At 42.4% G+C, this 12,663-nt stretch overlaps 1 protein-coding gene across 3 annotated transcripts in view; it reads right to left on the bottom strand.

Moving 5' to 3' along the window:
* Positions 1-12,663, bottom strand: part of chd7 (chromodomain helicase DNA binding protein 7) — a 328,856-nt gene that overhangs the window by 277,492 nt on the left and 38,701 nt on the right. For all 3 annotated transcript variants that reach the window (XM_085993014.1, XM_085993016.1, XM_085993015.1), the window contains exon 2: positions 7,875-9,711. In XM_085993014.1, the coding sequence (XP_085849140.1) occupies positions 7,875-9,524 (1,650 nt within the window). In that variant the 5' untranslated portion in view covers positions 9,525-9,711. The remainder of the gene's footprint in view (positions 1-7,874; positions 9,712-12,663) is intronic.

Below are 12,663 nucleotides of genomic sequence, written 5' to 3'. Positions count from 1 at the left end.
CGACCGGAAGCTCAGGGTCACACTTGCGGACTGAACGGAGGTGCTCCGTAAAGCGGTCACCCAATCTGCGTTTGGTCTCCCCAATGACGAGGGACTGGTGGAAATTGGAAACAAAATTGATGACATTTTCCAGCTCAGGGCGAGAGCAGGAAATGGCACTGATGCAGTCATCAATGTAGCGGAATTGAGGTGAGGGAGGGAAGCCAAGTAGGAACGGAACAAAGAATATTCCACATATTCAAGGAAAAGACAGGCACTACTAGGACCCATAACCGTCTCCTTTTCACCATGGCTGACCAATCCATCTACACCTCCATCCCCCATCAGGACAGCCTGAGGGCTCTCCGCTTCTTCCTTGAACCGAGGCCCAACCCCATCCTCCTCCTCCACCTGGCTAAACATGTTCTCACATTGAATAACTTCTCCTTTGACTCCACTCACTTCCTCCAAATAAAAGGTGCTGCTATGGGAACCCGCATGGGTCCCTAGCTGTATCTGCCTTTTCGTGGGATATGTGGAACATTCCTTGTTCCAGTCCTACTCACGTCCCCTCCCTCACCTCTTTATGCGGTACATTGCTGATTGTAGTGGTGCCGTTTCCTGCTCTTGCCCCGAACTGGAAAATTTCAATCAACTTGCAATTTCCACCCTTCCCTCACCTTCACACTAGCTCTGACTCTTCCCTTCACTTCCCTTCCTCAACTTCTCGGTCTCCATTTCTGGGGATAGGCTGTTGACCAATATCCACTATAAACCCACTGACTCCTACAGCTACCTTGACTACACTTCCTCCCACCCCACTTCCTGTAAGGACTCTATTCCATTCTCCCAGTTTCTCTGTCTCCGTCGCATCTGTTCTGCCGATGTCCCCTTCCATACGACTGCTTCCAGTATGTCTTCCTTTTCCTCAACCGAGGATTCCCCTCTACCGTGGTTGACAGGGTCCTCGACCGTGTCCGTTCCACTCCTGCTCTCACCACTTCCCCTCCCTCCCGGAACCACGATGGAGTTCCCCTTGTCCTCACCTTCCACCCCACCAGCCTCCACATTCAACGTATCATCCTCTGCCATTTCTGCATTCTCCAGCGTGATCCCACCACCAACACATCTTCCCCTCCCCTTTCAGCATACCGAAGGGACCGTTCCCTCTGCAACACCCTGGTCCACTCCTCTATAACCCCTAACCCCCACTCCCCTTCACTTGCAAGCGCAGGAGATGCAACACCTGCCCTTTTATCTCCTCCCGTCCCACCATCCAGGGCCCCAAATACTTTCCAGGTGAAACAGCAATTTACCTGTACTTCTTTCAATTTTGTATACTGTATTCGCTGCTCACGATGCAGTCTCCTCTCCTCTACATTGAGAGACCAAACAGAGTTTGGGTCACTGCTTTGTGGAACACCTCCATTCAGTCCGCAAGGGTGACCCCAAGCTTCCTGTCGCCTGTCATTTTAATTCTCCGCCCCATTCCCACTCTGATCTTGGCCTCCTACACTGTCGCAATGAAGCTCAACATAAGCTTTAGGAACAGTACCTCATTTTTTTTATTAGGAGCCTTCCGGAATCAACATTGAGTTCAACAATTTCAGATTATAACCTCTGCCCCCATTTTTTTCCCCAAACGGCAGCTATTACTGATGATTGTGATATCCCCATTTACATCTCTTGACCCATCTTTTGTTTCTTTTGCCTTGCACCATCATCCCTTTTGTCATTTAATCTTTTCTGTCTTCCACCCAATTACAGACCTTTCCCATTTGTTCTTTCCTCTACTCCACCCCCCTTCCAGGCCTTTGCACTTGCTTAAAACCTGTTACATCTCAAACTTTCTTCAGTTCTGATTAAAAAAGTCATCGACTTGAAACGTTAACAGTTTCTCACTCCACAGATGCTGCCTGACCTGAGTATTTCCAGCATTTTCTGTTTGTATATCACTACAGGAAATTTCTTTACACAGCAGAATATTAAAATTAACAGATTTTGTTGAAATGGTGAATGGAAAGTTACTCTTGGCAGTACTACACAAACACTTTGACTGAGACTTTCACTGAAAACTTCTGCTTCAATTACAACCTTTTTGTTTGACAAGTGCAGAAGGCTAAAACACACCTGGAACCAGACCAGACCAGTTGGCTCACTGAAACTAACTCAACCTAGCAGTCAATTGAGTTTTGAATATCCCCAAATGTGCAGGTCTACCTTCCCTGCCTGGAAGATGATGCTAGACCTTTATCACCATTAGAAGTTCCTGCTATTATAACTATTCGATCTAAATTTATTTTTCACAAGTTTTTAAGTTACGACCTCTAGTTCTACTGTCCCAACAGATTTTAAAGTAATATTCAGAATTTCTCAACAAATTATTCAATATTTTACATACTTCAAGTTATCCCCTTAACCGTCTTCTCTCTGGGCTGTAGCGGCTGAGCTTTTCTAATCTTTCCTCAAAAGTTAGTCGCTTATACTTGGAACCATTCCTATTACTTTACTCTGCACCCTCCCCAATGCTTGTATATCACCAATGTGCTAACTACAACTTTACTCAAGTTATGGTTAATCAGTACATTGTGCTGCCTCAGCAGTCATATCCCAGCAATTTCTTTTCAAAATTCGCTTCATTACATTGTTTAGACACTGACACAATTACACTATTACTCCCTGGGCCCTTTCTGATTCACCCTATGCTAATTCTACTCCATTCATTTTGTATCCGACACAAAAAGTATATTTTTTAAAATCAGCAGCTTAGATCAGTTGATAACATGCTCACCACTGGTCACGAGTTCAAGCTTCAGGCTGGGACATTGTAATCTAAATGAGCACTTCAGTGCAATACTGAAGGAGTGCTTCTCTGGATGAGGCATTAAAACGAGGCTCCGTTTGCCTGCTCAGGTGGCTGCTAAAGATCCCATGACTATTCAAAGATCAGCAGAGTGTTCTTCCAGTGTCCTGACCAATTCCCTCAACCAATACAAATATATGAACTGGTCATTCCTCTCTTCGCTGCATTGATTACAAGAACATACGAAATAGGAGCAGGAATAGGCTATTTGGTCCTTCGAGCCTGCTCAATAAGATCATGGTTGATCTTTTACCTCAACACCACCTTCCTGCACTATCCCTGTTTCCCTTAGTATCCAAAAATCAATTGATCTCGGTCTTGAATATACTCAATGACTGAGCAGCTACAGCTCTCTGGGGCAGAGAATTCCAAAGGTTCACAACCCTGAGTGAAGAAATTTCTCATCTCAATCCTAAATGGCTGACCCCTTATTCTGTGACTGTGTCCTGGCCAATATTTATCCCTCAACCAACATCACTAAAACAGATTATCTGGTCATGATCACATTGCTACTTGTGGGAACTTGTTGTGTGCAAATTAGCTGCAGCATTTCCTACATTACTACAGTGACTACACTTCAAAAGTACTTCATTGGTTGTAAAGCGCTTTGAGATGTCTTGATGCTGTGAAAGGCACTATATAAATGCAAGTCTTTCTTTCTTTAGTTCTAGACTCGCCAACCAGGGGATACATCCTCACAACATCTATCCTGTTGAGCCCCTCACGAATGTTATGTTTCAATGAGATCACCTCTCATTCTTCTAAACTCGAGAATGTAGGCCTAGTCTACTCAATCTCTCCTCATAGGACAATCCCCCCATCCCAGGAATCAGTCTAGTGAACCTACGTTGCATTCCCTGCAAGGCAAGTATATCCTTCCTTAGGTAAGGAGTCAAAAACTTTACATAGTACTCCAGGTGTAAGGCTTCTGTACTCTTATACTAATCCCTTTGTAACAAAGGATAATATACCATTTGCTTTCCTAATTGCTTGCTGAACCTGCATGTTAACTTTTTGCGATTTGTGTACAAGGACAGCCAGGTCCCTCTCATTACCAACAGTTCCCAGTCTCTCAAGGTCTTGCTGTGCAGAATATGGCTGGCATGTTTGCCTACATAGCAACAGTAATTATACTTTAAAGTATTGTGACACCTCGAGGCAGGATAACGCATTATATAAATCCAATAGTTTGTTTCTTTTAAAATAATTCCAAATATGGAATTGTGTGTGTTTAATCGCAATCATGTCTGTCTTAAAATGATAATCCCTTTCCCTTTAGATTTGGGGGGAAGGAAATAATGGATATTCTAACAAACTAGTTTTTGTTTAACTAAACAAATCCCAATATTCCTCTCTGAATATTCCAACCCCTTGCTTCATCCCATATTTCTAGCAAAACTCATGGTACAAAAACAAACTACACACCAACAAACCACAATGGCAAACACCTAGGGTGCTTGAGATCAAACTGGTCTCGCCAGCTTTGCTCTTCAGAAGCTTGGCAAAACACTGGCAAGACTTACCCAATATGGAAAGGGATCAGGTGAAAGTGAAGGTTTATTGCTTTGCCACCAAAGCTACTATGTGAGGTTCAAATCGCAGATTTGCAAAGCAGATGTTAATATATTTGAAAGGCTTTTTTTTAAAAATGGTGTGTTTGCCATTAGTATGGGGCAAATACAATAAGAGAAAACATTCAAATAGATGGCAATGTGATAAAGCTAATGGATAGGAGTCCAGTGGCATTTAAGTGGAATGGTAAATTCGACTTCAGAAATGATACACAGCACAATCATTTGTGAAAACATTTAACCAAATATGTATAAAACATTACCATAATTTTATATAATGTAATCATTCTATTATATATAATGTAATCATTCTATATAATTTATTAATTTTATATGCAATTAGTTTTCCAAATCGAATGCTGGGACAATGAGACTTTTGGTACAATCTAAAATTCATTTACCGGCGTACCATGGCTGCAGTGTGTACCATCTGCAAGATGCACTGCAGCAACTCGTCAAGGCTTCTTCGGCAGCACCTCCCAAACCCACGACCTCTTCCACCTAGAAGGACAAGGGCAGCAGGTGCTTGGGAACACCACCACCTCTAATGTCCCCTCCAAGCACGATAGCTGGGATGTTGTTGGGGCCCATAGCCTTTGCTGTATCCAGTGCGCTCAGCCGTTTGAGATCACATGGAGTGAATCGAATTGGCTGAAGACTGGCTTCTGTGGAGACCGCAGGAGGTGGTGTGTAATAAGCAGTACGAAAACCACAAAAAAATTTGCATTATTGCTCCCGATTTCAAAAAATGTCAGTGGTATCTGGAGGTGATGACTAATTATGAGGCAAGAGAAGCAGTGCATAAAACCAGTTAAGAATTGTGCAGTTAAGAGCATGCAGAAGTAGTTCAATGCTGGCAATACAGTTTGGTAAAAGATACTCAAGGTGCTGTCTACCACAACTGGATACTTACCACATTCAGTGGAGTTTTAGATTGGAAGTGGCAGTTGTGTTGAGACATTTTGTCCTTTCAGGGCATTTTTAGCCAAGTTCAATTCTTAAAACAGCTAAGCAAACCATACTCTGAACTTTGGAGCTAGCATATTGACGGTCAGGAAAATATTCACTGCGACAGGTTGCATTTGTGCAATGTGGTTTTTGCAGGTGGTGCTAATACTTTTTTTTTAAACTTTGGGGGGTTTTTGTATCAAGATGATCAGTGACAAGTTATTCAAGGTACATACATGCAACTTTTTAAAGCTTATTCAACAGCTCTTCAGTGGAAACAATGCCTTTTTAAAAGTAAAGCTCTAGGCAACTAATAACCCTTACAAGGATCTGAGAATACTTTGGTGTACAGGGAACTGAAATTAGCTTTTTTTTTCCCCCCAGAGACACTACCTACCTGTCTGATTTTTTTTTTTAAGATATTGGGGCAGGATATGAAGAAAATTCATTTCACGGGAAATAAAGAGAATCTGTTTAGGCCCTACTAATCAAAATTGTGTTAACTCCAACTGGCATTTCTACAGTAATCTTCACGTATGGAAAGATATATCAAACCACTTTACATTAAGGAGGAAAACAATGGACACTGAGCAAGATGGAAAACTAGAGAGTGTAAGGGTGGGAGGCCAAAGGGGAGAATTTTGATAATGTTTGAAAGCAGGGAGGGTGATGGCAAGCAGAAGGAATTAGACAGAAAGTTTCAGGGGAGAGGAGCCTAAGTGGCTGAATAAGATGACAAATGGTAAAGTGGAAAGAGCAGAGCACAAGGAGTAATCTGGTGTTAATTCAGAGAAGGCAAGAATAAATCACTAAAGTAGTGCGAGGCTCGGCCACAGAATGATTTGAAAGCGAGGATGAGAATTCTGAAATCAACTCAGAGGATAGGGGTGACAGAAGCACAAGACTTTTTCGATGAGTTGTAACGTTGCGGGTTGACGTGGTAGGGCTGGCTGAAACAGCTTTCCAGAAGTAATTGTTTGAAGGCAATAAAGGAGTGAACTAAAGTTTTCCTGATGGCAGTATAGTGGTAGGAGCTGAGGCAGGCAATGTTGCAGAGTTGGAAGAAAGCACCTTGGTAATGGAGTGGATATAACAGAGGAAGGTCAGCTCAGGGTCAAGCAGCACAGATTCCGCATCTCCCTACTCAGCCCGAGATGGCAGCTGGGAGATTTATAGGAGTCAAAGTCAGAAGCACGTGGATGCTGAAAAGGATAATGTTTTTACCAACATTAAGCTGGAGGAGATTTTGGCAGACAGACCAGTGGAGAGCATGGCAATAATTTTTGGATTTATAGGAGTGAGTGAAGGGGGGGGGGGGGGGGGGGTAGGGTCAGGTACTGAAAGCATACATGTACAACCTGACTCCATGATATCACCAACAAATACTATGTAGGCAGTAAAGAGGAAGGGGTCAAGGATGGACCCAAAGAGATACTTTTAGAAGCCACATAATTCCTGCACTGCACCAGGTATGAGTTGAATGAGGAGTTGCAGTAGGTTGCAGAAGAGACAGAGATGGAATGGCCAATGTTGTTGAAGGGATAAGGCAAGTCAAAGAAGATGAGGAAAAGACAGAGCCATATGCACATAGAATGTCATTTGTGATTTTGACCAGTAGTCTCAGTAATGTGGGCAACACAGAAGCCAGACTGAAGAGCCTCAAACAAGTAGTCATGGGACCACTGTCATGAGGCAACAATGCACTCAAGAGTTTAGAAAGAAAGGGAAGGTTGGAGATGGGGTAGATTTCGAGGAGATAAAAATTTGAAGGAAATAAGCACAATGCTGAAGAAAGATTGGTTAGCATCAGCAAGCATGAGGCTGAGGAGATGAAGTGTAGTCAGGAGCTGGGACAGGAAGGGAATTGAGGGAGCAAGTGATAGGTTTCCTGCTGAGATGTTGAGAACCTGCAGAATTGGATGGGTGAGGGTTCAGCTCGATGGAGGGCGAGAGAGAAAGCTGGAATTTGCAGAGTGGAGAAGAGGAGTCCAGGGCAAGTCACAAAAAGCAGCAGCAATTATGAAGATTGCTTCAATTTTGAACATGAAAAAGTTCACTTTACTTCATAGCACAAAAATGACAAGCAATATTGATGGCATAAATATAACCATAGATCAACAGCATAGTTGAACACTGTTTCAAGCAGTTATTACGTCCTCACCTGTCCTATAATTGGAGCATTTAATCCAGAATAGCAAATGTGTAAAAATAATCTACCCTGAGATTTGCATACTGAAATAGTATTCTCCATTTCAACCACTTGTATATTTTATTCAAGCATTCCTAAAACATTAATGCCAAGCTATATGTACGTATTGTTTAAAAAATAAAACCTCAAGCAACATGAGAGTTCAAAATTGCATTATTTAATTCACAATCATTTTCATGCTAAACAACTCACGACACATATTTTGTTAACTATACTTTAACAGCCATTAACATGCAGCAATGGAGCACATTTTGCATACTCAAACTGCAATTAAACTCTGCCATAATTCAGATACATCACTCACCTGATGTTGGGCAGGCACTTGTTGCGATGTGGCCTTAGGTGATGAATGTTGTGACTGTACCCATGGTTGATGCTGATGAGGTGTAGGAGAAGTTTGATGATGCACTGTTGGATGCTGTTTCACAGGTGGACAAGTTGGCAATTGAGGCTGAAAAGGCTGATTTGGGTGCTGCTGGCCAGACATTAGGCGTTCCTGCATCACCTGATCTGCATGATTTCCACTGGGACCCAGTGCGCCGACTGGTCTTGGAAGGTTGCCAATATCCCTTGGCACAGAAGGGCTCATGTATTGTTGTGTCTGCATGCTTCTAGGACCCATGCTCCTCTGTCCAAGTCCCATGGTACCCGGGGACTGGTGTGGCTGTTGAGGCAGGGGCATGTTTGAATAACTTCCAACCTCGAGTTGCATTCCAGCACTGCCAGGCCTAACCTGTGGTGGAGGGGTGCCTGCTGGGTTACTCATAGCTTTCATAGGTGACATGGGAGGTGGAGAAGCATAAGTTCCCTGAGACTGTGTGGGGTGCATAGTTTGTGCATTAATTTGGTTAAGTGGACCACCTGGATGTATAGGCTGCTGGTGCATTAGTCCTTGGCTAGTGCCAGCTGGGAATCCCACAGTATTTGGATAGCGGGGTATTGACTGATTCACAGATGGGTTATTATTAAGGCCTAGGTTTTGATTGATCCCTGTATTGCTGTTAACTAATCCCTGATTAATGTTACTATAAGGATATTGTGAATACTGCCCTGAGCTACTTACAGATTGTGAAGGTACTGCCTGGCTACGTGAAGTGAAGTTTAAGTTTTGTTGCCTACTACTCACTTGCTGAGAAGGATTAGGGGAGAATCTAGGGCTGTGAGCAATGGAGTCTCCATGGAGAGAATTGGGGGGAGGGGGATGGGGATGGTACTGCTGGGTTGGAGCGTGACGTAAGGAAGGGCCCATGTTGGGGGTTTGCTGGGGCATATGAGATAAGTGACCTGGTCCTGAAGTTCCCATGAAAGGATTTCCCTGACTGAGGGCCTCTTGACCCTGAGTGAATTGGTTCACCCTCTGTTGCTGAGGCTGGTTGTGCTGTTGCAATGAATAATCACTACGCGTCAGGTAATTCCCCATCTGTTGCATATGCTGAGCATGCCCTTGCCCCGGAGGTGGTGGCTGTGGTTGCTGCTGTTGCTGGAAGGCAGGTCGGGTCTGTTCTGGCACCTGGACAGCACGTGGTCCCCACATGGAGCTGCTTTCCACAAACTGCTGCCCACACCTTTCATTCTGCATAGTAGGGTATACTCCCATCTGAGCACCACTGTGAGGGACTGGTGGAACTGAGGGATTGTGGTACTGCGAGTGAGGCGATGCCATGCCATTCCCAGGAGTATTACCAATCATTCGGTTAGGCTGATCTACCAGATGCATTTTCTGCTGTTCAAACGGACCAAAATGATCATAATGAGTCAGCTTAGTTTGAGTCTGAGTGGGTGGGGGATGATGGAGGGGAGACTGCATGGAGCCAAATCCTTGATCCATGGGTAGTTGTTGCGCAAGAGCATTCACTGGATTCTCTGAAAAACCACATTCGCCAAGACCTTCAAGCCCTTCACTGAAAATGTTCCCATCATCACCAAACAAACTCAGCATACCAGGATCTGCCATCTTCCTTGTGCTCACAGCTCCCCTAGTGGCACAAAAAGTGAACTATTCTGTGTTTCACCTCACCCGCTTCCCTTCGAGGTGTATGTTCTCAAAGCCTTAAATCCTATGACTAATCTCCTGCATGTCACTCCACATTTCCTTAATTCTTTTGGACAATTCAGTGTCAGGCAAAGTCTGGATAGAAGTCCTAGGAAGAAAATGAAAATAAAAATAAAATTGGGGACAAATGGAATGAATGTGACATACACAAAGACAATCAATAAGGCCACATTAAGATGTCACTTCCCTCTATATGGACCTGCACAAAGAGGTGCTAAGCTTTCTAGGAAGTTAAAAAAGTTAACTGTAAAATTCAGTAACACATATTCTTTTGCTTACAGTTTGTACCAAGAGTATCCTACACAATATAACTAACCTGACCCATTAATTCATTCTTGATTACACTCCTCAGTTCAACATTCTTGGTTGCAAAAGAACAAAAGAACAAACTGCAGCCACAGCAGCTGCCACCACACCAGGCAGGCAGCTGTATGAATACAGCAGAGCACTCCATCTGCTACTGTAAAGCCTAGAATATGCTCCAACCTCTTCCATTGCATCCTTAACCCCATCATCCCTATGAGCAACATAATCATATGCAAGCAGAATTATAAATGATAAACAAAATTCAACTACAGTGTACAGGACTGTTATCTAGAAAATTGTTTACAGAACTAGTGTGCCTTAAATAATTTAAGTATCATAGCAGGCATATCTCACACCTGAAAATAAAATTCTAACCTTTATGCTAATTGTACAAAAGTCTTGATCCAAGTATATCTTTAGATTATTTATAATTGGACATGCAGTTGTCCAAACTCAACTGCTGCTAACACTGCAGTTCGGTTCAATTGACATTTCAAATGTAAACATTTCAGAGTTGTATAATATTTGATATAGCTTTAAAGTTACTGTCTAACAAGTGTACAAATATCAGCATTTTTGCCTTTCCATCCAGATGCCAGAAATGAATACGTAATCACTACAATGGATTTACAGATTCCAGGCCACATTTTCGAAATGATCCTGACAAAGGAAGCACAGCCACAGGGTTCATCACTCACCCTGAGGCAAACAGATTACCAGTGATGTAACAAGCTCCATTTGTGACTAAGTGCAAGCGTATTCCAGCTGGAGTCTCTGGCAGATTACTCTTTCACTACTTCTTTACCATTCAGACAAAGCTAAACAGCAGGATGACCATTTACTAGTGCACCCTAACCGCCATAAAGTCAGAACTATCACAACTGTCCCCACAGTACAATGCAAGGAGAGAAAATTGAAGAACAATGCGATCTAATTACACCATTTATTTTCATTTTACAGCTACATTCTAAATCTCATCAGGACCAAGTTAGTACTTGTAGCTCCACTTCAATGAACCTGAAATGGACATCATTTCTTGAGCAACAGAGCCAAGTGTTTTCTCTCCACCCAACCCACCCACAGTTATCTTTTCCCTTTCTTAACAAGAATAGAAAAACAGGATATTAGTCAACCATAACTACTTTACCACTAGTTTGAACAAAGAGCATCATCATCTCTCAATTTGACACTGTACATTGCTCAACACCATTTCAGAGCATCCTGGTCAGCTATGACATTCACAAGTACAATTACACAGCATGAAGCAAAGCAGCTTCAGAGCCATCTGCCCCTACTGACCTATTTTTTTTTATTAAAGTGCAATGATCCTTAATCACTTGCACTGGAGGGAAGGAATGTTTTCACACAGAAAAATGTACACATCTAGAAAATATACACATTTCCACAAGGCCTCCCATCTGAAAGGGTGGAAAGGAAACAACTAAATGCAAACAGTTTCATTTTAGCTTTTTTTTATACTAATCACAACATATTATTTTACTATTTCAGTCTAATACAAAGAAAATGGAGAGAGGAAAGGGTGAAAGGGGAGGTAATTTCACTACCAAAATCCTAGTGACAGCTCTGCATCAAGTGATCGCCAGGCAATTACATTTGATTATAAAGCAGAGACTAAATTACTAGAGGACCAAGGGGTGGGACCCAATGGCTACATGCTGAGGCACAGAAAAAAATATAGCCGCAACTGATTACTATTAACACTCATTTTTCTTCCTAGTTTGTGCAGTCACTGATTAACAAATCCGGTCATTTCCTTCATTGTTTTGTACTAAAAAGGTTGAGGAGGCTTGAACCAGCACATCTCTCCAAATGGGTTGTTTATTAGATTGCCGATTGTCCCCATAATACCATAGGGCCCCGCTCAAACAGACTTTCCTCACACTCACTACCACATTCCCTTTTTTCTCCTCTCCAAGCACCGACTTCAGGCGAAAATAATTTATCTGTTCCTTTCGTGGCACAACTTATGTGATTGGGGGCAACTTATCCATCATGAATAAACTGCAGTACAAAGACAGGCCGAGTGTCACAGGATACAAAAGGGCAAAGGTCACAACAGTAAGCTAGAGGGCTCTGGCTGTTGTACGTATGCATGGCTGCCTCTTTCTGACAATGCTATACTGCAATTAATCAAAAACATTAATTATATATAATCTACCTCAAAACTAAATTGGATACAAGGATGCTGCTTAGACTAGAAATTACACTTGTATGCTAAATGCGCTGGCCTGCTTCTGGAATTTGTACAGCTGCATTCTCTTCAACACCCCCAACCCCTCCTCCGATTACTCATACTATCATAGGCCTCAGTTTCCATCATAAGGAAACCTATTCAGCAACTCTACAGACAAGGGCTCTCATGGAAACCTAAATCCTTGCCCAATTTCTACTTTTGACTTGAACCCAACAGTTACTACACAGTATAAAAAGTTTAAGTTCTAAAAAAAATACAACCTTTGTTCAATCACACAATACACAAACACACCCGCCCACCTTAAAAAATGCTTTTTGATAACATACTGGAATCTTCTTTCCAATAAAAGCAATTGAGACCTACTTTGCGAGCATTAAAATAGTAGACAGGAGAGAGAAAGCATCAGTACCTCTTACATAAAACTATGGAAACATGCAGAAGTTACTGAATAGATCACAACAGCTGTCAATTTTAAAAATTGATAATGTAATCAACTGTTTTCCTTTTTAGTCTGTTTGT

This window comes from Somniosus microcephalus, chromosome 7 (assembly GCF_052327205.1).
Source record: "Somniosus microcephalus isolate GS21.2 chromosome 7, FLI_Smic_1.0, whole genome shotgun sequence".
In the NCBI taxonomy this organism is placed as follows: domain Eukaryota; kingdom Metazoa; phylum Chordata; class Chondrichthyes; order Squaliformes; family Somniosidae; genus Somniosus; species Somniosus microcephalus.
The sequence above is the reverse complement of the archived record's forward strand: the minus strand, read 5'-3'. Positions and strand labels throughout refer to the sequence as shown.